The sequence below is a fragment of the Bos taurus genome, chromosome 20 (genome assembly GCF_002263795.3).
Source record: "Bos taurus isolate L1 Dominette 01449 registration number 42190680 breed Hereford chromosome 20, ARS-UCD2.0, whole genome shotgun sequence".
In the NCBI taxonomy this organism is placed as follows: Eukaryota; Metazoa; Chordata; class Mammalia; order Artiodactyla; family Bovidae; genus Bos; species Bos taurus.
Window position 1 is genome coordinate 32,607,470 of NC_037347.1, and position 27,458 is coordinate 32,634,927.

The following is a 27,458-nucleotide window of genomic DNA, read 5'->3' on the forward strand; positions in this document are numbered from 1 at the left end:
AAACTGCAAAAATGTAGTACGTGATTCCCAAGCCAATGGACAAAATTAACCATATATTCAGAGTAGTCTAGTTTACATCCTGATCCCCTACATCTGATTCCGCTCCCCCCATCTCCTCCTTTCACCATAACCATTTGTTTTTTGTTTTTTTTAATATAAACAAGGTTATACAAACACATTTATACTTTCTTAAATAGTACTGTATACCTTTTCCACCTTTTCACTTAATAATACCACTCCATAGCATTTTAAAGAAATATTCCTCTTTGCTTTTTAAAGCTACATGCTACTCAGTCATGTGCATTTACCAGTTTAATCTATTTTGAAACAGGGTATGCATAATGTTTAGATGACTAATATTTATTAAATGCATCTGACTTGTGAGTTAAATATGAGACCAAAAGTTAAGTGTGAGACCAGAAGCCCAGTAAATGAAGCTGAATCGTAACTGTAGAAGTTGGTATATTATAGCAGGTATATACACATTTGGAGACTGGGGCTGAAAAGCTTCTGAAAATTGTAGGTTTTCTTCCAGCCATACTAAATGTAAACATTTAAGATGCCTATACAATCAATAATTTCCTCTCTGAAAACTGCTTCCCACTTAGAATGCCAGCACAACTTGAACTAAGCAAACGTTAGTGAGTGCTCACTAGCCAGAACAAGAACCAGCCATTTGGGAATTCCCAGGCAGCCCAGTGGTTACGATTCTGTGCTCATTGCTAAAAGCCTACTTTCAATCCTTGGTCGGGGAACTAATATTTCAAAAGGGACAAGGCCAAAAAAACGGGGAGATAATTATTCTGGTTGATGAGTAAGGCAGATAGTCCCTTCAGTTGCTCAGTCATGTCCCACTCTGCAACCCTAGGGACTATAGCACACCAGAACCAACTCCAGGAGCTTGGTCAAACTCACGTCCATCGAGTCCATGATGCCATCCAACCACATCTCATTCTCTATTGCCCCCTTCTCCTCCTGCCCTCAATCTTTTCCAGCATCCGGGTCTTTTCAAATGAGTCAGTTCTTCGCTTCAAGTGGCCAAAGGATTGGAGTTTCACCTTCAGCATCAGTCCTTCCGATGAATAATCGGGACTGATTTCCTTTAGGATTGACTGGTTGGATCTCCTTGCAGTCCAAGGGAATCTCGAGATTCTTCAACACCACAGTTCAAAAGCATCAATTCTTTGGCGCTCAGTTTTCTTTATAGTCCAACTCTCACACCCATACATGACTACTGGAAAAATCACAGCTTTGACTAGACAGACCTTTGTTCACAAAGTGTCTCTGCTTTTTAATATGCTATCTAGGTTGGTCATAACTTTTTCTTCCAAGGAGCAAGCATCTTTTTATTTCATGGCTGCAGTCACCATCTGCAGTGATTTTGGAGCCCAAAAATATAAAGTCTCTCACTGTTTCCATTGTTCCCCCATCTATCTGCCATGAAGTGATGGGGCCAGATGCCATGACTTTGTTTTCTGAATCTTTAGTTTCAAACCACCTTTTTCACTCTCCTTTCACTTTTATCAAGAGACTCTTTAGTTCTTTGCTTTCTATAAGGGTGACGTCATCTGCATATCTTAGGTTATTAATATTTCTCCTGGCAATTTTGATTCCAGCTTGTGCTTCATTCAGCCTGGTATTTTGCATGATGTATTCTGCATGTAAGTTAAATAAGCAGGGTGACAATATATAGCCTTGACATACTCCTTTCCTGATTTGGAACCAGTCTGTTGTTACATATCCAGTTCTAACTGTTGCTTCTTGGCGTGCAAACAGATTTCTCAGGAGGCAGGTAAGGTGAATCTAGGTAATTTGGAATCGGTCAAATAGAAGATGACAAGAGTGAACATTGATTGACATTTTAGGAATCAGTGAACTAAAATGGACTGCATTGGGTGAATTTAACTCAGATGACTATTTTATCTACTACTGTGGGCAAGAATCCCTTAGCAGAAATGGAATAGCCCACATAGTCAATAAAAGAGTCCAAAATGCAATTCTTGGATGCAGTCTAAAAAATGACAGAATGATCTCTGTTGTTTCCAAGGCACACCATTCAATATCACAGTAATCTAAGTCTATGCCCTAACCCGTAATGCCGAAGAAGCTGAAATTGAACAGTTCTATGAAAACCTACACGACCTTCTAGAACTAACACCCAAAAAAAATGTCCTTTTCATTATAGGGGACTGGAATGCAAAAGTAGGAAGTCAAGAGATACCTGGAGTAACCGGCAAATTTGGCCTTTGAAAACAAAATGAAGCAGGTCAAAGGTTAACAGAGTTTTGCCAAGAGAACGCACTGGTCATAGCAAACCCCCTCTTCCAAACAACACAAGAGAAGACTCTACACATGGACATCACCAGATGGTCAACACCAAAATCAGATTGATTATATTCTTTGCAGCCAAAGATGGAGAAGCTCTATACAGTCAGCAAAAACAAGACCAGGAGCTGACTGTGGTTCAGATCATGAACTCCTTATCGCCAAATTCAGACTTAAATTGAAGAAAGTAGGGAAAACCACTAGACCATCCATTTATGACCTAAATCAAATCCCTTCAGGTTATACAGTGGAAGTGACAAATAGATTCAAGGGATTAGACCTGACAGAGTGCCTGAAGAACTTGGACAAAGGTTCATTACACTGAAAGGAGGCAGTGATCAAGACCATCCCCAAGAAAAAGAAATCCAAAAAGGCAAAATGGTTGTCTGAGGAGGCCTTACAAACAGCTAAGAAAAGAAGAGAAGCTAAAGGCAAAGGAGAAAACGAAAGATATACCTATTTGAACGCAGAGTTCCAAAGAATTAGCATGGAGAGATAAGAAAGCCTTCCTCGGTGATCAATGCAAAGAAATAGAGGAAAACAACAGAATGGGAAAGATCAGAGATCTCTTCAAGAAAATTAAGAGATACCAAGGGAACATTTCATGCAAAGATGGGCACAATAAAGGACAGAAATGGTATGGACCTAACAGAATCAGAAGATATTAAGAAGAGGTGACAAGATTACACAGAAAAACGATACAAAAAAGATCTCCATGACCCAGATAACCATGATGATGTGATCACTCACCTAGAGCCAGACATCCTGGAATGCGAAGTCAAGTGGGCCTTAGGAAGCATCACTATGAACAAAGCTAGTGGTGATGGAATTCCAGCTTAGCTATTTCAAATCCTAAAAGATGATGCTGTGAAACTGCTGCACTCAATATGCCAGCAAATTTGGAAAACTCAGCAGTGGCCACAGGACTGCAAAAGGTCAGTTTTCATTCCAATCCCAAAGAAAGGGAATGCTAAAGAATGTTCAAACTACCGCACAATTGTAGTCATTTCACACGCTAGCAAAGTAATGCTCAAAATTTTCCAAGCCAGGTTTCAACAGTACGTGAATGATGAACTTCCAGATGTTCAAGCTGGATTCAGAAAAGTCAGAGGAGCCAGAGATCAAATTGTCAACATCTGTTGGATCACAGAAAAAGTAACAGAGTTCCAGAAAAACATCTATTTCTGGTTTATTGAATAAGCACTTCGAAGATTAACTCGTTTTTTTCTTCCAACCTGTGAAGCAGGTTATTATTCCTGTGTTAAACAACAGAATGCTAAGGCACAAAAAGGTTAAATAATTTATATGGTGTCACAAAGCTAGGAAACAAGAGAGCTGGGGTTAGGGCCTCTGGCTCTAGAACCCATATTCCTAACAACTAAACTACTCTGTCTGAAGGTTATCAGGACCAGAATAATATTGTCAATACATTATCAAACCAAACTTGAGTCCATTGCCTATATGCATTAAAGGCAATCTACTGACACCCAGATCATGAAGGACAGTGCAGCATCTATTGCAGACACAAAACAAGAGGCATGCACCATTAATGCTCAAAAGAAGACTCCCAGATTTGCTGATGGCTTTCAGAGAAAGTTTTTTAAAGACAGAGTAAGGGAGAGAGTTGCAGGGTACCTGATCGGCCTGTGGACATTCTTCTGATTGGTTGGTGGCAGTCAAGAGCAACATCCTTCTGGTTCATATCAGTCTGGGACCTATGTTCTTCTGGTTGGCCTACAATTTAACTTCTTCCATGTGGTGAAAGTTTGAAATTTGCAAAACAGCTCAAAGGATATGGTTTATAACATTATCTATAAACTCTGAGGAGGAACTAAAGCTCCTTGACTTTGTTTAATGGCTAAATCATTATTTTGTCTTGTTTGACTGTTTCTGCATTTTCTCACTTCTCTGATTAAATTTATATTTTGAACTTGGGGAAGGCCTGGGAAGCTGAAGTTCTTCTGTGAAGAGGCAGGTAGAGGACACAGTGGGCGGAGGAGGCAATCCGTCTCAGAAAGGCCACATAAGGTTGTGCTTGGTTAAAAACACTAAATTAAGATGATGAAAGTTTTCATTCTAATACAATACCCAGATTTAAAGAAAACAAAGAACGAACAAAAAACAAATATGGGATTATGGTTTTATTTTTTTTTTAATTTTATATGCTCCAAAACACTTTACTTGGAAATTTTCACTAGAAGTAGGAAAACAAACAAAAACCAGTAAGGGACAGCAGCACAAATACGTAATGCATACTTTTACTGTGGATACATTAAATGTATGTTCATGTAATACTTTCATAACATGACAGCTCATACTGTGTTAAAAAAAATAATAATACAAGAAAGTGATGCTAGAGAACTACGGAATCCTGTACTCTGTGCAGAAGGGATATCCTTATGGGAGCCAGAAAAGGAGCCCTGGAAAGTGGAGAAGAAAAAGTGACAAGCGATCTACAACTAGCCTATCAGCCAGCTGTGAGTATTTAAAAAATGGCATTAAAAAGAATCTGAGAAAGCCTTTAAGAGACCATACCCACTTACATTACAGAATTTCCAGTGGAACTTACAGATGGAACTTACTTGCTGTAACAAGGCAAGAAGGGAAATTTTATTGTGGGGTTTTAGCCATGACTCTCACTTCACTCTACTGAACACGAAGAAATAAGAGAAAGTCTTCTGTCATGATGTGCACTTTAATCAGCATCAAGCAATTCACAATAGCAGAAACCCTATAAATGCAGCAAAGCAGACAAGCCTTTAACTAAGTCTCAAAGCCTAGTTAACATGGGAAAATTCATCCTGGAAAAGAACCATACAAATTTAAGGATTATGAAAATTCCTTTATCAGAGTTAAAGTTTTAGTAACCCATCAAGGAGTTCAAAATGGAGAGGAACTCCAAGTGTAATAAATTCTACAAGGCCTTTAGGTTATCACTTACCCAATAGTAAGGCCCACATTCGAGAGAAACCCTTTAAATGTGATCAAAATGAAAAGTTCTTAGGAAGTGATTCATTCTTTAATCCAGCATCAAAACTTTCAAAAGAGAAATTTTATGAATACACTGAATGTGAAACGGCACATTTGATGGTGTTTAAACAGAGGGGAGACACAAATTATGAAGTAGATAGGTGCTTGGAGGTGTCTTCCCAACCACCCTAAATAAAACAGCACCTTTCTTAAGAGTCACACTAGCCTGCTTAATTATTCATAGCACTCAACACTCACCACACTATATTTTTACTTCTTAAAATGCATTAACTTCTTCCACTAGAATATAAACTCTGATGTTTTACAAAGCTATATTCTCAGTGGATAAAGTGGAAATTCTGTGTGAAGTCTGTCCCTGTCCAATGGGAAAGAGACAGATAAATGGCTTATGCTGAGGGCTCTTCTAAACTTGAAGGTGAGATACTTAGAGTGACTCCACTTCGAAGGGCTAAAGGATAAAACAGCATGTAGCAGGCACGTGTTGATAAGTAAATTATAATACTTTGATCAGTGAATTATAGTACCTTCCTTATGTGGAATATTTGGTATTTTGAAGTTAATCCATTCTAAATGAAACAATTCACTTATCAGGCTTTAATATATAAAAATGTACTGTTCATTGCTTCGTGATATATCACAGTAAAAAGCACTGTAAATGTTATGATCTACAAATTATTCTCCAATTGTGTGGGGGATGAAAAAGTTGTACAGAAAGCACCCCAATAGTACCCTCATTAGTATACCAACCAGTGAGAGACCCAAAAGGGCTGTTTCACAGGGGTCCTGAGGACAAAATGGAGTCTCTAGCTTCTAAAGACAAAGTTCTCTTTTTTTCTCTGGTTCTAAATCTAAACAATACTTTACTCCTCTGAGGAATAATTCCTTCTTGGCCTTGTCAACCACTGGTACAAGAGGGCATGGCAGTTTGGAATCAGATATCAGAAACCCTTTTGTGGCAGAGTTAAGCACTTAAGAATCATGTCTCTTATTAATTCAAAAAGCATGACTAAGGGCCTATCATTCATTAAGCACTATGCATAAAGATAAATTTTCAAAACATGGAATTTGTCAACTCTTAAGAAAAATGACTATAAAGCAATAAAATAACATGGGAGGGGAAGATTCAGGGAGGCAAAGATTCAGGGAGCAGAAACAAAGAAACTTGTAACTTTGACTGAAAAGGGCTGGAAAAAGCCTTACAGACACAATGTATCACTGGGGCTGAGTTCTTAAGGAAAAATATTCCCTTAGCCACAAACAAGGGCAACGCATCCCAGTTAGAAGTAACAAGAATAAACAAAGGAAAAAAAACACATAGCACATTGGGAAAGGAACTGGTACACTTGTGACTGATCATGATGCTCCAAAAGGGGTGGAGTGAGGATGGGTAGTCTGTGATTTAAATCTTCATGCTTAGAAAGCATAGAGGCATTTTTCACAGCAAAACTTGTTCAAGACTGAATTAAATAAAAATATTCTTAGCTGTGTGAGGATAAACAAGAGACAGAGATAGGGAGAAAGTCTCCACTTGTCCCAAGAGGTTCTATCAGAACATTTATCAAAAAGGAGCCTAAGGAACACTGTACTAGAATATGATCACACAAGAAGAGCTGCAGAGATGAGACTGGCAAGGTAGGCAGAAGAAAGCAGATTACAGCATTCTGTGTTGCCCTGCTTTGTGAAAGATTGAAAAAAAAAAAAGAAAACATGAACTGGAAAAGATTATAGGTGAAAAGATGAAGATTAGTTGTGTGTGAGCATGTTAAATTTAAAATCACTGTGGGATGTCTAAGTGAAGATATTTAATAGGCAATTACAAAGAAGGTTTAGAGAGCAGAAGTTGGGATTCAAAGTGCAGGTTTTGGAGTCAGCCTAACATTACAGGTGGTAGAAGCCATGGCTATGAATAACATCACACAGAAGTACAGTTGATCCCTGAACAATGAGGGGATTAGGGATGAATCCTCCTGGCAGTAAAAAAATCAGAATATAACTTATAGTCAGCCATCCATATCTGAGGATATGACCAACTGCTGGTTGTGTAGAAGTGTAGTATTAACGATTTAAAAAAAAATTTATAGGCAGTCCCATGCAGTTCAAAATTCAAACCTGCATTGTTCAAGGGTCAACTATATTTAGAGTAAGTAAAAAAGAAAAAAAAAGAGAAAGGTAGGAAGGAAATAGGGGAGGAGGAGGAAAAAGAGAAAAAGGATAGTACTTTGGGAAATAGTAATACCTACAGGGTACAGACAGAAAAAAAGAGAAGCCCTGGGAGAAAGGAGAAAAGTCGGCAGAAAGGAAAGGTGGGGAAATTGGTGGAGAGGAAAAGAGGTGGAGACCTCTTTTCCTCGAAAAAGCGGGAAAATGAGTAGGGCAAAGCGGGGAAACAAAGACTGACCTCCGCATAGTCTCTATTTTCTGTTAAGACAAGACTAAGAGCCATGTGCTAGGGGAGGGGACAAATGGCCAGAGAACAGTGATGAGGCAAGTCAGAGGTGTGTGTGAGTCACAAGGGGAAAGGGACAGATAAATGGCCTACGCTGAGGGCTCTTCTAAACTTGAAGGTGAGATATTTAGAGTGACTCCACTTTGAAGGGCTGCAGGAACTTCACATGGAATTCAGTATCCCAGAAAAGAAGGGGGAATTATAGGATTAATTCAATATAGAGAGAAGGCCTGAAGAATGATTAGGCTGAAGGACAAGGGGAAGATGGGATCTGAAGGGACTGTAGAAAGCTCTTCATGTGATGTCCCAGAAAACCAAGGCTGGACAGGGAAGGAAGAAAACTCTGAAAGGGGCTGATGGTGAGGAAAAAAGTAGTAGTAACAGGAGGCTCTGAAGAAGCAAAAGAGATAGGAGAGCAGTAAGACAGAAAAATCAACAAAAATGAGAAAGTAAAAAGTTGGAAAGATGAAAATGTCATTAGTTACTGAAACTGAAGATTTCAGAAACAGAAACTCAGGATGGTGATATTCATGGAGTGGCCATGGGAGTCAAGTTCCTGGAATGTGATGAAGTCAATGGCCCAGAGATTGAGGATACTGGCAAGGTGTCAGCCAGGTCATCCCTAGACGACAACAGGAACTGAGGTAGACAGAAAGACTGTCAGTGAGATAGCAGGCTGGGCTCTTGGCCTTTAACACTCACCCCTACAATCAAAGACAGAAAATATTAAAATTTCAGAATGTATGAAAAGATGTGCCCTAAGACACATGACTAATGGCAGAGTAACCTAACGGTTTTATCTTCATTATTTGTTTAATAAACCATGCATATTCTTTTAAACAAAAGAAGAAAAATCATTTTAAAATTTTTATAAAATGCCTAACAGACTAAAAATTTTAAATGCCATTAGTACTATGTAGTGAAACAAAAATTCTTCTGTGGAGTCTTTCATTATTTATCTTACTCTGAAAATGGTACATAGATACAAGTCACAATTTTTCATTTTGCCAATTTTTAAATACACTCATAGCATATATCCAAAGCAAAGAGGTGACTTGATTTTAATCTCTGAAGTGTAGCAAACTTCAAGAGAGGGAGACTAAAAAAATATATAAAAACAGTTAAAATGTTCAATTTTATGTTATGTCTATTGTACCACAGTAAAAAAAAAAAATCTAAAGAATTAATAACAGAAAAAATCTTTATAGAGATAAATTGGATTCCTTCTTAATATTAGTCACAGGATATCTGTAGTTCAGGCTGAGTTAGAATAATGTAAATGCCATTTCAGAAATTAAAGAATCATTCCTTCACAGGTTTAAGAATATATAGTGAAAGACAGTAATGGCATTTAAAAAAGGGTAACCATGCTGGCTATCTTTATGTAGTGTAATGTTCATAAATTCAGTATCATTATGTCTTCTTCTCTGGAATTTTCATTTCCTGAGTCTTTTTGTTTTTCTGTTTGAAAAGGACTAGAAGAACTTACTAGTTAGTGTGATGCTGAAAGAAGTTTAAAATCTGTTTTGCATTTGTTGTATTCCATTCTTGTTCTTTCAGGGGTCCTTCGCATACAAATACATACTTTTTCAAAATTTTCTCTCCTACTTCTCGGAAATCCAAAGGTTCTTTGTGTGCAGCGTAACTTGCTCCAGAAACGCCAATATCCATTTCATGATTTTCTGGCTGTTGATCTGCACAATGCTTCAATCCCCAATAACACATTTCTCCACTGTACATCATAGCCAGCAAATGAATGTCACTAAATATTCCTAGGAAAGTCATTTAAGTTGAGAGATTAGAATTTAAAAACTTTAAAAGAAACCCTAATGATTAAGACTCTAATAAAATCCTTTTATATTATTAAGCATTTTCCCTTCTTATTTAACAGTTATACTTAGAAAAGCCAAATATCACTTAACACAATCCTCATTTCATTGACACCTCCATCTCTACTTTATAAAAGAAGCCAAATCCCACCCTCCCCAAAAATTATTTTTAAAGAATCATTTAGGTTTGTGTATTCACCTTTCTGGGATTATCTTTAGGATCTGTTTGAAAATCTAATCTAAATCAATGGAACCTCTCCCAGAAATGTGCACTGCATATTCCCCATACTACTCAAAGATTCCCTTGATCCCATTCATGAACAGAACTTTTATTTAGGGGGTATACTCAAGGATCAGTAATACAGTTCCTATATTTCTACAATAGTGTACAGATACAATCCTGCATAATCATGTCCCTTAGAGGCCATAAAATTTGAAATAACTAAAGGTGTTAAATTGTATCCAAGATGCTTCATCTTCTCAGGAAAAAGGAATACACTGCAGGATTTCCATCAAAAGTTGAAAGCATAATTATAGAAGAAGGCAATTATATGATTAAACATTTATGACACACAGAGTTTATTAATTTGATATTAAAAAAAAAACCTAGAATAGTAAAGATTTGGGGATAAATGATCAACTTTGTACAACTCACCAAAGCTCTTTAAACCTCTGTTTGCAAGACTCAGGATTCCACATGCCCTACTTATTTCATGGAATTTTAATGAGCTTTGGTTCTGAGATTTTTTCTCTCTTTTAGCTATGAAGAAATGAAGTGAAAAGAAAAGATTATGGGTAATATGCCTTATACTTATGAAGCTGTTTTGTACATATTACCCATAATCATTTCTTTCTCATTTCATTTCTTCATAGTTAAAAGATCAAAATCTTCAGAGAAAAAGCTAGAATAGTGTTAGATATTATTCAGAATGTAAAAAGAAACAGACCTAGAATCTGAGAGGATCTGGATAAAAATTACTAACTTTGTGCAACTCATCAAAGCTCTTTAGGCCCCAGTTTGCAAAAATCAAGATTCCACATGCTCTCCTTAATTTCATGAAGTTTTCTTAAGGAATAGTTGGTGGGGTTTTCTGCATCCCCAATTAAAGATTTTCACTCCAGAATTATATTTCATATTAGGGCATTTCATCAAATGAGTATCCTTTCTCATTTTTGTGATCTTACACCCTAATTATTCCTAAAAAGACTGGTAAAGTAAGGAGACAGGAGCAAAACTGAATGAAAGGTTGAACTTTTAAGTAGACTAGATCTTTAGAAGGAAGAGCTGAAGTAAGACCCACACAGTGAGGCCACATGGGAAAGATGAGAAGGGTTTGTTTAAGGGAGATCTGGCATCCAGTTTACACCCAACTCTAAGCTAGCCTCATCCTTTATACTAACAAGGAGTTAAGGCTAAGAAAAGTACACAGATATCCTATAGGAAGGTGTCTCTGAGGAGCAAAAGAACAGCTATATACTAAAGAGTGTTTCTCAAACTTCACTAGAATTATTACCTGGAGGACATGATGAAATGCTGGTTGCTGGATTCCCACCTCTAAAACTTGCAGATTCAGATATGGAATTGCATCTATGAATCTGCATTTTTAACAAAGACTTAGAATCTAGGGTGAGGCTGCTGGTCCATAAACTATGCTAAACTATTGTTTCAAAATACCAAGGGAAGAGATGAACAACATAAAAAATACTCTTCCTCCCTCCCTACTCTCTCAAGGAATCCATTACTCTCTAGTTACACTGTTTTTGGTGCTATAAATTTTCTTTGATATTTTTCTGCTAAGTTTCAGCATGGTTTTCAATAAAACACTTCACTATTTACTGTTCATATGCTTAGTGAACATGTATGTGAGAGTGGGGGATGAAGGGAGGGAGAGGATGAATAATCCATGAAGTAAGAGTGAGGGCAGAGACTTTTATGTTAAAAAAAAAAAAAAAAAAGGTGGCCATACTGGCATTCTCTAGAAGCAGTGATATCTAAATCTGACTGCATCATAATTACAGGAGGTAATAAAAATAGATTCCTGGACTCCAGATATTGAATCAGAACCTTAAGATGATACACAGAAATCAGTATTTTTCACATGCTACCCAGGCAATTACTGATTTCAATTCAGAGCTCCTCCTTCAAGACATCTGAAATTCAGGTTCTGGGCTAAGCAATGAGCCAAAGGCTGCCAGGATGGGTGGTTCTTAGTGGCATAAAAAGGGCATAAACCAAGGATGCACACAGCTGAACAGTCCTTTAACCTATTTAACTCCAGGGTTATAGTGACAAGGCTATTTTTATAAGGGCCCACAGAATAATGAAACACAGAAATGAAATAAAAAGGTTTACTGAATACAGTACTTGATAATTTCTAAAAGCAAAAAATTTAATGGCACACAGGTAATGATCAAAGGACAAAATGATTATCTCACCTTCTAAAAAGACATAAAAATCACTGAAAGCATACACTGCTTTAAGTTTTATCAAAAATCAGGCAAACTATTATTAAGACCTGGTCACAAAAGTTTTGATGATTCTTAAAGAACTTTTAACTCTAATTAGCATTAAAAACTATTCTGGGGCTTCCCTGGTGGCTCAGTGGTAAAGAATTTACCTGCCAATGCAAGAGACACAGGTTTGATCCCTGATCTGGGAAGATCCCACATGCTGCAGAGCAACTAACGCCTATGTGCCACAATCACTGAGCCTGTGCTCTAGAACCCACAGGCCCCAACTACTGAAGCCTGCATGCCCTAGAGCCCTGCTCCACAACAACAAAAGCCATCCTAATGAGAAGCCCGTGCATTCCAACTAGAGAGTAGGCCCCCGTTCACAGCAACTAGAGAAAAGCCTATGCAGCAACGAAGATACAGCACAGTCAAAAAAGAAAAAATAATAATTATTCTGAATTACGTTTTTTATACTGGCTAACAAAATTAAAAAAAAAAATTTAGAACCACTCCACCAGGGTCTTAAGAGTAATTTAGCCTATGAGAAGTAGGCTTCCTGGCTACTAGTCTACATCTCAAGCAATCAAGTAGGGAAGAACAAACTGCTTTAGTTGAGAGCAAGCCAACACCAAGAGGACTGACTCCTGTGGCAAAACTGCTAGGGAGCTGATTTTACTTTCTTGTTTCCTGGAAAAAAAAAGAGACCGTATCTGTGCCTTTGATTCCCCTGTTGAAGAAGCAATGGAAGGTAGAGGCAAGTGTAATCAATTATAATCCAAAAGAAGACCAGTATCACAAGGATGTGAGTCCTGCACACAATATGCCAGCAAATTTGGAACACTCAGCAGTGGCCACAGGACTGGAAAGGTCAGTTTTCATTCCAATCCCAAAGAATGCTCAAACTACTGCACAATTGCACTCATCTCACACACTAGTAAAGTAATGCTCAAAATTCTCCAAGCCAGGCTTCAGCAATACGTAAACCGTGAACTTCCAGACGTTCAAGCTGGTTTTAGAAAAGGCAGAGGAACCACAGATCAAATTGCCAACATCTGCTGGATCACGGAAAAAGCAAGAGAGTTCCAGAAAAACATCGATTTCTGCTTTATTAACTATGCCAAAGCCTTTGACTGTGTGGATCACAATAAACTGTGGAAAATTCTGAAAGAGATGGGAATACCAGACCACCTGACTGCCTCTTCAGAAACCTATATGCAGGTCAGGAAGCAACAGTTAGAACTGGACATGGAACAACAGACTGGTTCCAAATAGGAAAAGGAGTACATCAAGGGTGCATATTGTCACCCTGCTTATTTAACTTCTACGCAGAGTACATCATGAGAAATGCTGGGCTGGAAGAAGCACAAGCTGGAATCAAGATTGCCGGGAGAAATATCAATAACCTCAGATATGCAGATGACACTACCCTTATGGCAGAAAGTGAAGAGGAACTCAAAAGCCTCTTGATGAAAGTGAAAGTGGAGAGTGAAAAAGTTGGCTTAAAGCTCAACATTCAGAAAACGAAGATCATGGCATCTGGTCCCATCACTTCATGGGAAATAGATGGGGAAACAGTGGAAACAGTGTCAGACTTTATTTTTTGGGGCTCCAAAATCACTGCAGATGGTGACTGCAGCCATGAAATTAAAAGACGCTTACTCCTTGGAAGAAAAGTTATGACCAACCTAGATAGCATATTCAAAAGCAGAGACATTACTTTGCCAACAAAGGTCCATCTAGTCAAGGCTATGGTTTTTCCAGCGGTCATGTATGGATGTGAGAGTTGGACTGCGAAGAAAGCTGAGCGCCGAAGAATTTCTGCTTTTGAACTGTGGTGTTGGAGAAGACTCTTGAGAGTCCCTTGGACTGCAAGGAGATCCAACCAGTCCATTCTGAAGGAGATGAGCCCTGGGATTTCTTTGGAAGGAATGATGCTAAAGCTGAAACTCCAGTACTTTGGCCACCTCATGCCAAGAGTTGACTCATTGGAAAAGACTCTGATGCTGGGAGGGATTGGGGGCAGGAGGAGAAGGGGACGACAGAGGATGAGATGGCTGGATGGCATCACTGACTCGATGGTCATGAGTCTGAGTGAACTCCGGGAGCTGGTGATGGACAGGGAGACCTGGCGTGCTGGGATTCATGGGGTCGCAAAGAGTCAGACAGGACTGAGCAACTGAACTGAACTGAACTGATCATAAGGATAGTGATAAAAAAAATTCCAGGCCATGACAATATATAACTTTATGTCTAGAAATAGGAGAATAAGGGAAATATTTTGCCTCTTTCTTTGAGTTTAAATAGCTTTAATGTCCATCTCTGATTCTTCTTTTAAATCAATCCATGCAGGTGAGGAAATTTTAGAAAGCTCATTTTCAATGCAACTAATCAATTCACGAGTTACCTGGAATAAATACTTCTCACGAATAAATCAAAACACATTTGTCAAAACACCATCTTTGTCAAAACATCATGCTCACTTTATATCTACAACAAGTTGTTTTAAGGACAAGCCACTTGTAGCCAGTCATATATGTTAATGGCACTTAATTCACAGTTTTTTTTTTTTCCATGCAATGTTTTCTAATAGAAAGGGAAAGTCTACAGCAGTTAACAAAGAAGAATTAAAACACACTTATAAAATTAAGACACAGAATTTTCCCTAAGAAATTTTCTTGTTCTTCTGCATGTTTGATTTTTCTCATCAAGGTTCCCCAGAATTTCACATGAAGCATAAAAGAAAGTTTACATATATAATCTAACATCTTTTGCCAGCTATGTGACCTTACCAGGCTTATCAGGACCTCAGTTCTTCCATTTGTAAAAAGAGACACTAACACTAAAAGGTTCTTCCCTCTCAAACCTCAGTCTAAAACCCAAATGATGCTCTACTTCCAGTTCCTAACATTTTTAAGTGCACAGATGTTTATGACAGAAACCAGCAGATACCATCCAACATGCACTCTTCCCTTCTTTCTTAGTCAAGAGACTTTAGTAGGGATGGCAATGTATAATGTAAAGGGCAATACATCCCAGATTTCCTTCTAGCTATATGAAGCTCTGTGATTAAATTCTGGCCAGTGAAATGTTGGCAGAAGTGTTCTCAGTGTTGTAACAAGCTTCTAATAAGGCTGTAAGACCTGGCTGAAAGAAACTTCCTTTTGCTATTCGTAGAGACTGAAACATAGCTGAAACAGAAGGAGCTCCAGCAGCATCTTGAGACACTGCAAATGGAAGCAATGTCCTCAACAGGTATGCCTGTTGCACAACTCTGGCAAATACTGTTTATATGAATTCTATAAAGCACATCCCTCTGAAGTCGCAGGGCTCTACTTCAAAAGACGATAGAAGAAAAAGACAAGAATCTGATGCCATGAAGCCACCAAAACCAGTTGTGGACCTTTTTTTAAGTGAAAAAGCAGTAAATTTCTTCTTGTTTTGAAGTTACTTCTAGTCCCTGTTATAAGAAGCCATACCAGAGCCTGATCAGGGCCGGGTGGGGATGCAAAGAAAGTAAAAGCAACATGATAAATTAATTTTTTTAAACTATTAAACAGAGATTAGCAGTACTTTTATGTATTACATAAGACTTCCAATTTTTAAAAAAAGCCTTTTATTATTGTTTTGTCTGTAATGTAAACCTTGAAATTTACTTAAATCATTTAAATCTAAGAAACATTTTAAAATCTTAAAATGCTTTGAAACACTTAGAAAACTGAAAAAAGAATCATATTACCTTCACTTAGTAATTTAGCTGTGTCTAGGTCTTGGAAAGAAGCTCCTTCATTTAACTGGATGGGACATCGAAAATTCAGCATTTGTAGTAAGTAACTGATTCCATCAACAAGGTACTAAATGAAAGCCAAAAACAAAGAATCCGGGTTATTAAATGCAGAGCTACAGAAACTTCAAATGTTAATATTTTCACTCAGGAGAATACTGGCTAATAGTTATTACTAGATATGTCTTATGGTTATTACATTACAATGTTGTAAGGACCCACTACCTTGAAATTTTTAAAAGGGTATTTTAAAGTATAACCTGCCAACTAGTAAAAGGGTATGTGGGAAAAAACCTTCAAGGATAACAGCCTTGTTGTGGTGAAGGGGCTTTTGTAACTCATGAACCATGCTGTGCAGGGCCATACAATATGGATGGGTCATAATGAAGATGGATGGGTCAAAATGTGGTCTACTGGAGGAGGAAATGGCAACCCACTCCAGTATTCTTGACTTAAGAACCCTACGAAGAGTATAAAAAGGCAAAAAGATATGACACTGGGAGACAAGACCCTAAGGTTAAAAGGTGTCTAACATGCTACTGGGCAGAGGGCAATTACTAATAGCTCCAGAAAGAATGAAGCAGCTGGGCCAAAGCAGAAATGATGCCAGTAGAGGATGTCGATGCTATAAAGAACAAAACCGCATAGGAACTTGGAATGTAAGGTCCATGAATCAAGGTAAATTGGACGTAGTCAAGCAGGAGGTGGCAAGATTGAACATCAACATCTTAGGAATCAGTGAACTAAAATGGACAGAAATGGGTGGATTTAATTCAGATGACCATTGTATCTACTACTGTGGGCAAGAACTCCTTAGAAGCAATGGAATAGCCCTCACAGAGTCCAAAATGCAGTCCAAAATTCAAAAATGACAGAATGATCTTGGTTCCCTTCCAAGGCAAAACATTCAACATTCACAGTAATCCCAGTGTACGCTCCAACTACTGATGCCAAAGAAGCTGAAGTTGAATGGTTCTATGATGACCTACAAGAACTTCTAGAATTATCACCAAAAAAAAAAAAAAAAGATGTCCTTTCTATCACAAGGGACTAGAATGCAAAAGTAGGAAGTCAAGAGATACTAAGAATAACAAGCAAGTTTGGCCTTGGAGTAGAAAATGAAGCAAGGCAAAAGCTAACAGAATTCTGTCAAGAAAACATGCTGGTCATAGCAAACACCCTTTTCCAACAACACAGGAGGCAACTCTACGTACCATCACCAGATGGTCAATACCAAAATTAGACTGATTATGTTCTTTGCAGCTGAGGATGGAGAAGCTCTATACAGTCAGCAAAAATAAGACCTGGAGCCGACTGTGGCTCAGATCATGAGCTACTTATTGCAAAATTCAAGCTTAAATTGAAGAAAGTAGGGAAAACCACTACACCATTCAAGCATGACCTAATCAAATTCCTCATGATTATACAGTGGAGGTGACAAACAGATTCAAGGGATTAAATCTGGTAGACAAGAGTGCCTGAAGAACTATGGACAGAAGTTCATAACACTATACAGGAGGCAGTGACCAACACCATCCCAGAGAAAAAGAAATGCAAGAAGACAAAGTGATTGTCTGAGGCAGCTTTACAAATTGCTGTGAAAAGAAGAAAAGTGAAAGCCAAGGGAAAAAGGAAAAGATATACCCAACTGAATGCAGAATTCCAAAAAGAGCAGGGAGAGATAAGAAGGCCCTCTTAAATGAAAAATGCAAAGAAATAGAGGAAAAAATAGAATGGGAAAGACTAAAGATATCGTCAAGAATATGAGAGATATCCAGCAAACATTTCATGCAAGGATGGGCATGATACAGGACAGAAATGGTATGGACCTAACAGAAGCAGAAGAGATTAAGAAGAGGTGGCAAGAATATACAGAAGAACTATACAAAAAGGTCTTAATGACCCAGATAACGACTATGGTGTGATCATTCACCTAGAACCAGACATCCTGGAGTGTGACGTCAAGTGGCCCTCAGGAAGCATTACTAAGGACAAAGCTAGTGAAGGTGATGGAATTCCAGCTGAGCTATTTCAAATCCTAAAGATGGTGCTGTGAAAGTGCTATACTCAATATGCCAGCAAATTTGGAAAATTCAGCAGTGGCCACAGGACTGGAAGAGATCAGTTTTCATTTCAATCCCAAAGTGCAGCAATGCCAAATAATGTTTCAACAACCACAAAATTGCACTCATTTTACACGCTATTGTAACAAGGCTATACTCAAAATCCTTCAAGCTAGGCTTCAGCAATACCTGAACCAAGAACTTTCTGATGTACAAGCTGGGTTTAGAAAAGGCAAAGAAACCAGAGACTAATTTGCCATCAATTTTCTGGATCATGAAGAAAGCAAAGGAGTTCCAGAAAAACATCTACTTCTGTTTCATTGACTACACTAAAGTCTTTGTGCAGATCACAACAAACCGTGGAAAATTCTTAAAGAGATGGGAATACCAGACCACCTTACCTGCCTCCTGAGAAACCTGTATGCAGATCAAGAAGCAACAGTTAGAACCTTACATGGAACAACTGACTGTTCCATGTAAGGAACAATCAGTTCAAAATAGGAAAAATAGGAAAAGGAATATGTCAAGGCTGTTTATTGTCACCTGTTTATTTAACTTATATGTAGAGTACATGTACATGATGTGAAATGCCAGGTTGGATGAAGTTCAAGCTGAACTCAAGACAGCCAGAAGTATCAACAACCTCAGACGTGACGATCATACCACTCTAATGGCAGAAAGCGAAGAGGAACTAAAGAGCCTCTTAATGAAGGTGAAAGAAGAGAGTGAAAAAGCTGGCTTGAAACTGAGCACTAAAAAAATACCAAGATGAAGGCATCTGGTCCCATCACTTCATGCCAAATAGAAAGTAAAAAAGTGAAAACAGTGACAGATTTTATTTTCTTGAGCTCAAGAATCACTGCAGACAATGACCGCAGCCATGAAATTAAAAGACATCTGCTTCTGGAAGGAAACCTATGGCAAAGCTAGACAGTGTATTAAAAAGCAGAGATATCACTTTGCTGATAAAGGCCCATATGGTCAAAGCTATAGTTTTTCCATAAGTCGTGTATGAATGTGAGAGCTGGACCATAAAGAAAGTTGAACGCCGAAGAATTGATGCTGTTGAGCTATGGTGCTGGCGAAGACTCCTGAGAGTCCCTTGGACTGCAAGATCAAACCAGTCAATCTTAAAGGAAATCAACCCTGAATATTCACTGGAATGACTTATGCTGAAGCTGAAGCTCCAACACTTTGGCCATGTTTTGGGAAGAGTCAACTCACTGGAAAAGACCCTGATGCTGGGAAAGACTGAAGGCAACAGGAGAGGATCAGATAGTTAGATATCATCATCAACTCAATGGACATGAATTTGAGCAAACTCTGGGAGATAGTGGAGGACAGAAGAGCCTCACATGCTACATTCCACGGGTTACACAGAGTCAGACACAACTTAGGGGCTGAACAACAGGGGGAAAAATCACTAATTAAGAACACATGATTCAGTAACATACTTGTCAAAAATGTCATCAGAGGAAGAAATCAGTAAAGATAATAAAGATATGTTCAATATCAACTTGTTAAAAATATGGATACACTTACTATAATTTAGAAACACTATAATCAAATTTTTATATCTGAAACTGTGACCTCTCATTTGCAGGCCCACATAAACTGTGTGTACAACCAACTCAAGATAGGAAGGATCCATAGTTATACAAACATTAAGATAGGATCTTTGCATTTACTGATTTGGTCAGAAGAATCAGGAAAAATCAGAGAGCCACAATTTTCTAAGAGCAGGGTCATGTGGAATCTTTAGGAGTGATCTGCTAATAGAAAGAGGCTCACTACCAACTTTTGTTTTCTTCAGGCCAAAAAATATGCTTAGAAATTAATACAGATTATCTGTCTTATATCATAAAAAATAAAAATCTGGGACTTAAAAAAAAAAGTGTAAAACTTTCCAGTTTACAAAGGATTTTCACATGTTATTTTATGGTTTTTCTTTTCCATATTATTTAATCTTCACAGTAATTTCAATTTAAGATTACACAGCTGTTAAGTACAGGCCTGGAATGAAAACCCAGGCCCTTTGACTCCTTGGTTCTTAATCCTATATTAAAGACAGATTTTAGAAACATTTAAATGTCAATAATCAAATATGTATGAGGAATTTGCTTTTTTACCTTTTTAAGTAAGCTAGATTTTCTTGTGAGCCAGTCTCTCCTTTTGGTCAGAGAATGACAATACATGTAGAGTAGGGCTCCTCGTCTCCAGGAGAGACATTCCAGGAGTTCATCTCCAAGCAAATCACAGTGCTGAAATACAACAAAGACTCAGTTTAAAAAGAGAAACTTCATGTCTATAAAAATAAAAACTAAATTTCAAAATATTGAGAAATTAAAAATATTCATTTCATAAAATCTGCCCTTTACTTTGCGACCTACACAGGAATGACTTACTTTGAATCAATTAGAAATATAGACATCTACTGCTACATAAAAATTACAATAACTACTCTAATTTACAAGTATTTCTACATAATTGATATTCAAGTATTTAAGTAACTAAATCCTCTAATGTATTTCAAATATAAGTATTCCACAGTCTGATGGGAAAAATAAGTTTTCAGAAATATATATATATATATATATATATATGTTACTTGAAACATTTTCTACTACTACTAAATTAAAACAATGAAAAGATATATACAAAAACAATTTAAATGAATCAAACTTTTATTATGTGGTATCTTTTAAAACTTGGGATTATTTATTTACACAATTAGCATTCCCTGATAAAACAGAGAGCAACAAAGATATCTCAGTAGAGACAGCCAGCAGGTAGCTGAAGATGAGAAATTATTTGCCTGAATGAATGGATTTCCCTGCTGATCCAGGGGTTTAAAGTAGTCAGGGCTAGATAAAAAAGTCCTGGGAATCATTGAAATAGAGACAGCAGTAAAAAGTGTATGGACAAACAAAGACAAAATAGAAACTATTAGAGGATTAAGGAGATATTCTTGGGGAGTGCCTATGTTTCCAGAATGGGAGAGAGGTGAGATGCTTAGAAAGAGAAAGAGCAAGGCTTCTCAGAGATGAAGAGAAGCATGAAAGGCCTTTAGGGATGTTATGATCCTTGGAAAGACAGCAAATGTCCAGGAGGAAGAGGACTGTGAAAGAACCAGAGACGTGGTCATTAAGATCACTAGGAACCTTCAAGAAAACATAGCATCTGCAAAAGTAAAGGGAGCAGAAATAGCAAATGTGTATCTTTAGAAAATGACTATGCACTGTGTATAACTTCATCATAGAAAATGTTCTGAAACATATTTATAAAAATGGATACTTTAGTTTTGACATCAGTCTGAAACGTTCAACTCTCATATACCCTTCCTTCAGTCAATTTAAAACAGAGACAAAGACACATTTAAGAAGGAAAAAAACACAGATCCTAAAGGGTAGTCTAGCAGGAATTAGCAGCATTCCACCATAATTCATAGTTGTGCAAAACTTACTTTTGGATGCATATTATTTTCTTTAACCAAAATTTCTGGTTCTGAAAGAAAATTGATCAACTCTTTTACTTTCTGTGAAGAATCTTCAGGAAAATCTTCATCTACTAGCTTGTTCTCCTCAAAATATGTCATGTCCAAAATAGCCTGCAGTAAGAGAGAAAAAAGTGTAATATAAAAGATTTGAATTAGAATGAATAACTCTTACAGTTTAATCTTACATATATTCTTTGCGACCCCATGGACTGTAGTCCTCCAGGCTCCTCTGTCCATGGGGTTTTTCAGGCCAGAACACTAGAACAGGTTGTCATTTCCTTCTCCAGGGGATCTTCCCAGGGATCGAACCTGCATCTGCTGCATTGTGGGTGGATTCTTTACCCACTGAGCCATCAGGGAAGCCCCAGTAGTCAGTCCTAGCTGTAAATATAATCTAAGACGAATTTATAGTAAACTTTGTAAGATTTAACTAAACACTGATTTAAGATAATCCAGCTTTCCTCAAAAAATAAAATGGATATTTATGTTTTAATTCAGGTAAGTTAATCATATACAATATAAAAAGTTTTTTATATTCTTTGTTATTTCCATATATTACTTTCTGAACATTTTCTAAATGCCTGCTGTATCAAGAAAAGGTCACTACCTCCAGTTTTGTACACTGAATCTTCAAAGGATTACCTGTTTCCCCAAATGAAGAGTCAGCTCTTTCAAACTACTCAATCCTTTGTCTCTGTTTAATCTACTTGATGAAGACTAAGGAAACTGAGTTCTGCTACTAGTTCTATCTAACCAACCAAAGACAAGTCATATTTTACTTCTTCTTTAAAGCCTCAGTTACTTCATTGACAAATTGTCTTTTAAAGTCCCCAGCCTTGAGAATAAAATGAATTAACATATGTAAATCACTTAGAACATGACCTGGCACACAGCACTACTTAAGTGACAGGTGCTGTTGTGTTAGAAGGCCTGAGCCAGGAAGGGAGAGATCATCATCCTAAGGAAAAGGACCTGTTGATTCAGAACCACAAGTAAGCTCCAGAAAGGTTTGAGGAATTTTAATTATATCTCTAATTCTTTTGCCTTATTCTCAGAAATAAGTTAAAAGTGTTTACAGCTCTCCTATATGAAAGAAGTAAGATAAACAGGGAACCTTCTGAAAGGAAGGAAAGTGAAGGAAATTTCTCCCAAGCTGAAATAGCTCTCTGGGGTTTGTGGGTACTTGTCAGAGGCTCATTCAACCACATCTGAAGGCAGAACTATGCCCATGTATCTCCTAACAGAAAGCAGCATCAGGCAGCTAAGTGCTATGAATGTGTGTTTTGGAAACTCGACTAAGTTTACTCTTATTTCCTATAACAACTGGCAATCAAGTAAGGGCATATGAAGCACTCTGTTAACTATAAAGTGCTATATAAATGATAGATACTATAATAAAATTATGTTTTTTTAAGGTTTTGCTTTTTTGTTGTGCTGCATGAAAACTAAGGAAACTGAGTTCTGCTATTAGTTCTATCTAACCAACCAAAGACAAGTCATATTTGCAGTCAAGTCATATTTGAAGTCATATTTGAAGGTCTTGTTGCAAATGCAAGATCTTGGTTCACTGACGGAACTCCGTCAGGGTGGAGCCTGTGCCCTCTGCAATGGAAGAACAGAGTCTTAACTACTACATCGCCAGGGAAGTCCCTCAAAATTATGTTTATTAATGTGAACTTGCCTCAGCAGTTTGAGAAAACCTAGAAAACAGATTTTGTCTATAGAGCGGTCTGAATTTGAAAGAAAAGGGAAAGAAGGGGGAACAGCTTTCTGTTCTTACGGACTTGCACAACAAAACCACAGGTAGTCAAGCGAAGAATCCAAAGGAAAGGTAAATTTCAGGGAAAAAAAAAATAACCAGAGGCCTTATAGAAATCTCCATTCCCTCTAACATTTCAGAGCTTGGAAATTGCGCATATGAGTATTTTTCTTAATTATCTATACAGGGAAGCAATATTGTAAGATTTTTTCCCTGACTTTATAATCCACACATCCAATAAACTTTACTTCTTTGCAAACTGCCTCAGTTTCAAGTCTATATGCCTTATACATAGTTTTTTGAACAAAAACATTTTAAATAAAGAACATTAAACCTAAATTTTGGAGTCAACCCTCTTAAGTAAGCAACCTACCCCACAATATGTCAGAAACCATCTGATTCAGTACCTGTGTGTAAAGTTCTAGAAGATTTGATGGGGTTGAACATTCTTTGTCTTCTCCACACTGAAGTTTCAATTTTTCTAGAGCTGCAGAGGCGCGAATTAAAAAGTGATCTATAAGAGATAAAAATATGATTACTTCACCTATTTTCAGGTGTCTTTTAAACAAAAAAAAAAGCTACATATCTAAAATGATAAAATTAATACAACATAGTAATATCTTTTGTAAAACATGAAGTATATCATAATGCCTAACTCTACTTAAATTTATCATGGAAATTTTTTCTTAAAAGCTAGACTTAAAACTTTCTAGGTTCAGTTGCCATTTCTTAAGCACAACGTGTACTTTCATAATGTTTATTTTATGATGTTGACATATTCAAAATGTTTAAGCATTAAACTTAAAACTTTTATTGGAAGAGTACAAATAATATATATAAATATATATATATATATATATATCCTCATGGACAGAGGAGCCTGGGAGGCTACAGTTCAAAGAGCTGCAAAGCATTGGACACTCAGCAACTAAGCACACATACACACACCATCAAAAAAAAAAAAAAAAGCCCAACATCAAGACACTTAGATCCTTGAGACTGCCCCTCTGTAGCTTTCTCCTGAAATATATAACCTTTTCCCCTCACTGGTAAACGGACAATGTAGGACCTGGTGAGGGTCCATCTGATCCAGCCTCAGCACCTACACAAGTAGGTAAGCAGATCAGTGTTGGAACAAAAGCACCACCAGTTTAAGTTGCGTCTGTTGGCAGTAATATGACAACCTTAAACTCTCCCCGGTAAGGCCGAACCTGTATCTAGACCAGATTCTGAACGCTTTAAGGTCCACTATTCACCTAAATTGAAAACTACTTCTTCAGCACGGCCTTCCTATCTCTCCTCAGTCCAGAAGTAACACCCATACAGCTCAGGAAAAAAGATTCTACTGTGAACTGAAATGGTTTAGAACAAAACACCCCTCAGGAGCTTCTTTAAACACTGAGTTGATATTTTTTTCTTAATTTGCAGGATTATTTTAAATGTAAAGGCCTGCATTGAATTCATCAAACCATTGCTGAAGGAGCATTTCACATGAACTCATGACATAAATAGAGAAGTGGAGGGATAATGGTTCACCATTTTAGAAAATTTTTATGAAATGTAGAATTTTTCCTAACCATTCAGTCAAAATAGTGACTGACAAGGCAAAGATAAGAGATTCTAACACAGTCCCCAGAAAAGGTCCCTCTAATGGTATATTTCCATATCATAAACACATTGTGCTTGTACAATGAGAAATAAATGAACCAAAATTGACCAGTAGTACAAAGGAGAGTATTCTTACATGGACTAGTGTCTGGCTGTATGTGATCAATTAAAAAACTACAGGAATTATCAATCCCTACAACCTAACATAAATATCATTAAAAAACAAATTTTTACTGTGTATTATTTTTGCTATATTAGAAAATACAAGTTCAAATATATGAAACTATGTTTTAGTTAAACTTCATAAAATATGAAAATCTTGCTAGTAATACTGAACAGTTCATAACGTTGACCACTATTATTGCAATTCTAGTACATTTCAGAACTTTAAAGCCTCCAAACAAGAATATATACTTTACTTTTCACCCTTCACTCTAGACTGGATTAAAGTACACTTCCACTGGAAAATGAGAATGGCTTTTTGGTTTACTGGTAAGTGAATAGCATACATTCTTTCATCTCTTCAGACTGGTTGTAATGGAGCTGGAGTGGGGTGGAAATCACTGAAGTTTATTTGGAAGTAACTTAGATACACTTCCAGACAATAGCTATTGGAATAGCTACTACTGTCCATGAACTAAAATTATTCATGTGATTCACTTACCACAAACCAAAAAAGGAAACTACTTCAGGGTAGTCTTGTGGATTTTTAACAACAGACCCCTAAGAAAAGAAAATCCAGCAAATAGTCCTGTATGGAACTAGAGCCATTTTATCATGGACCCTATTCAATAAATTCACCAACTGTTCAATCGCTTGGGAAAATGTTCCACTACTATTTCTCTATGACTCCGAAGACAACGAGACAGCCCACAAATTTTTTTTAAACTTTCTATCTGTAGTAAAGGTGCAAAACTCGGTAAGAATGTAGAAACCTATAGGCAGCTGGTAAGTAATGAAAAAGAGCAAACGTCGAGGTGATTCTGTGTCAGTCTTTCCTAAGGAAACCGCTTGAGTGAGTGAAGTCGCTCAGTCGTGTCTGACTCTTTGCCACCCCATGGACTGTAGGAGCCTACCACGCTCCTCTGTCCATGGGATTTTCCAGGCAAGAGTACTGGAGTGGGTTGCCATTTCCTTCTCCAGAGGATCTTCCCGACCCAGGGATTGAACCCAGGTCTTCCGCATTGTAGGCAGACGCTTTACCGTCTGAGCCACCAGGGAAATCCAAGGAAACCGCTTAGATATTTAAAAAAAAAAAAAAAAGTTATTCCAGTACTGACAGGGCCCTTGTGACAACTGAGGTGATGAACGTGAGAGAATCGTTTTAATTACTCCAATGTAAATCTCGACTGTAGACTACTGTTTACAGTTGAGTTTAGATTCCAAAACACAACACAAAAATTTACAACGTAGCAATGAAAAAGCAGAACTATTATACACGCCAAACTATCTTTAGGAAATGCAAAACTACCATTACTTATTTGCGTACCATCATCCAACTTTAACCACTCATTTAAACTTCCCTGTGTACTTTCATCCAGATCTCGCCCCTTTGCCAGTCGCCACCGACCAAGACAGTTAAAGACAAGAAGCACTGATTTGCCTGAGATTTCAACAGTTTTCGCGGGTTATGAAAAACCTGGTCCGGAAGTAAACGCCTTTGCCTTAAAGCGATGTGAGCTCCTGGAGGTAGACAACAGAACGCCCAGCTAGGGCCAGAAGCGCAACACCTTCGGTATTTCTGGCCTGGAATCCATAGACTACAGGCCGCAGCCTCAGCCCCTATGGCCGTCGAGAGCCAGCTCCGAACAACCGCCCGCCTGACCGCCTCCCTCTCCTCAGCTCCCTCACCATCTTCGCCGGCGGCTTCGCTAAGTTGTTGTATGTGGGCCTGAGCCAGGTCTCCGAGTTCCTCCACTCGCCTCACCACACTAGAGCTTGCGGCCGCCATGGCCACAACGGGCGGGCGCGCCCAGTCACGTGACCGCACCGGCCCGAGGTCACCTGATCCCCTGGTGCGGGCGGGGCTGCTTTGGGCGGAGCTTTCTTGGTTGGTGGGAGGGGACCCCAGTTCCGAGAAAGGGATGGCTCAGGACCGCAAAGGTTGTTCCGGGTTATCCTCTTCCTCTTGGACTTCTTCCACAGCCCTGAGTAAGCACTTTGAGGATGGGCATGACGTCAGGACACGCCTCCCTCCCGCCCCGTTTCTAAACCAATAGAGAGCTGGCTCTGTCCCCGCGCTGATCCAATGAAAAGCCCCCTCCGGGGACTGGTTGGAGAGCATAGCTGCAGCGCGGGATTCTCCTGTGAGACATCCCTGGTGGCTCAGACGTTGAGGAGTCTTCCTATAACGCGGGAGACCCCGGTTCAATCCCTGCGTCGGGAAGATCCTCTGGAGAAGGAAATGGCAACCCACTCAGTATTCTTGCTTGGAAAATCCAATGGATGGAAGAGCCTGCCAGGCTACAGTCCACTGGGGTCCCAAAGAGTCGGACACGACTGAGTAACTTCACTTCTTCAACAGAGCAGACATTAATCTCTGAAAATAGGGCTGTGTGGTTTTGGTTGTCTAAAATACGGAAAGCCCTACTGGCTCTTCTGGAGCATATCCAAATCTCTGAGCGGTTACTGTGGGTCTAGTTGGGCTTCCCTGGTGTCTCAATGGTAAAGAATATGTGTGCAATGGAGGAGACAGGGATTGGATCC

At 38.2% G+C, this 27,458-nt stretch overlaps 1 protein-coding gene across 2 annotated transcripts; it reads right to left on the reverse strand.

Annotated features, from left to right (window-relative positions):
• Nucleotides 1–4,451: 4,451 nt before the first annotated feature.
• Nucleotides 4,452–26,734, reverse strand: RIMOC1 (RAB7A interacting MON1-CCZ1 complex subunit 1). 2 transcript variants are annotated; one of them, XM_024981483.2, is made up of 7 exons: nucleotides 26,604–26,734; nucleotides 23,552–23,658; nucleotides 21,353–21,496; nucleotides 20,019–20,150; nucleotides 15,782–15,896; nucleotides 9,252–9,534; nucleotides 4,452–8,466 (listed from the first exon to the last, which is right to left on the reverse strand). In XM_024981483.2, coding segments are annotated over exons 1-7 (882 nt in total). In that variant the 5' UTR covers nucleotides 26,704–26,734; the 3' UTR covers nucleotides 4,452–8,465. The 2 variants fall into 2 exon arrangements, with proteins under 2 accessions (XP_024837251.1, XP_024837252.1); XM_024981484.2 differs by having other exon boundaries at nucleotides 4,452–9,534.
• Between the last annotated feature and the right edge of the window lie 724 nt (nucleotides 26,735–27,458).

Excerpts from the sequence above, each read along its gene's own strand:
- RIMOC1 (XM_024981483.2), bottom strand. The coding sequence starts at position 26,703 with ATGGCGGCCGCAAGCTCTAGTGTGGTGAGGCGAGTGGAGGAACTCGGA. Across the intron at positions 23,659-26,603 it reads CGAAGCCGCCGGCGAAGATG|ATCACTTTTTAATTCGCGCC; the intron begins GTGAGGGAGCTG and ends TATCTCTTATAG. Across the intron at positions 15,897-20,018 it reads AATCTAGCTTACTTAAAAAG|TACCTTGTTGATGGAATCAG; the intron begins GTAAAAAAGCAA and ends GCTTTCATTTAG.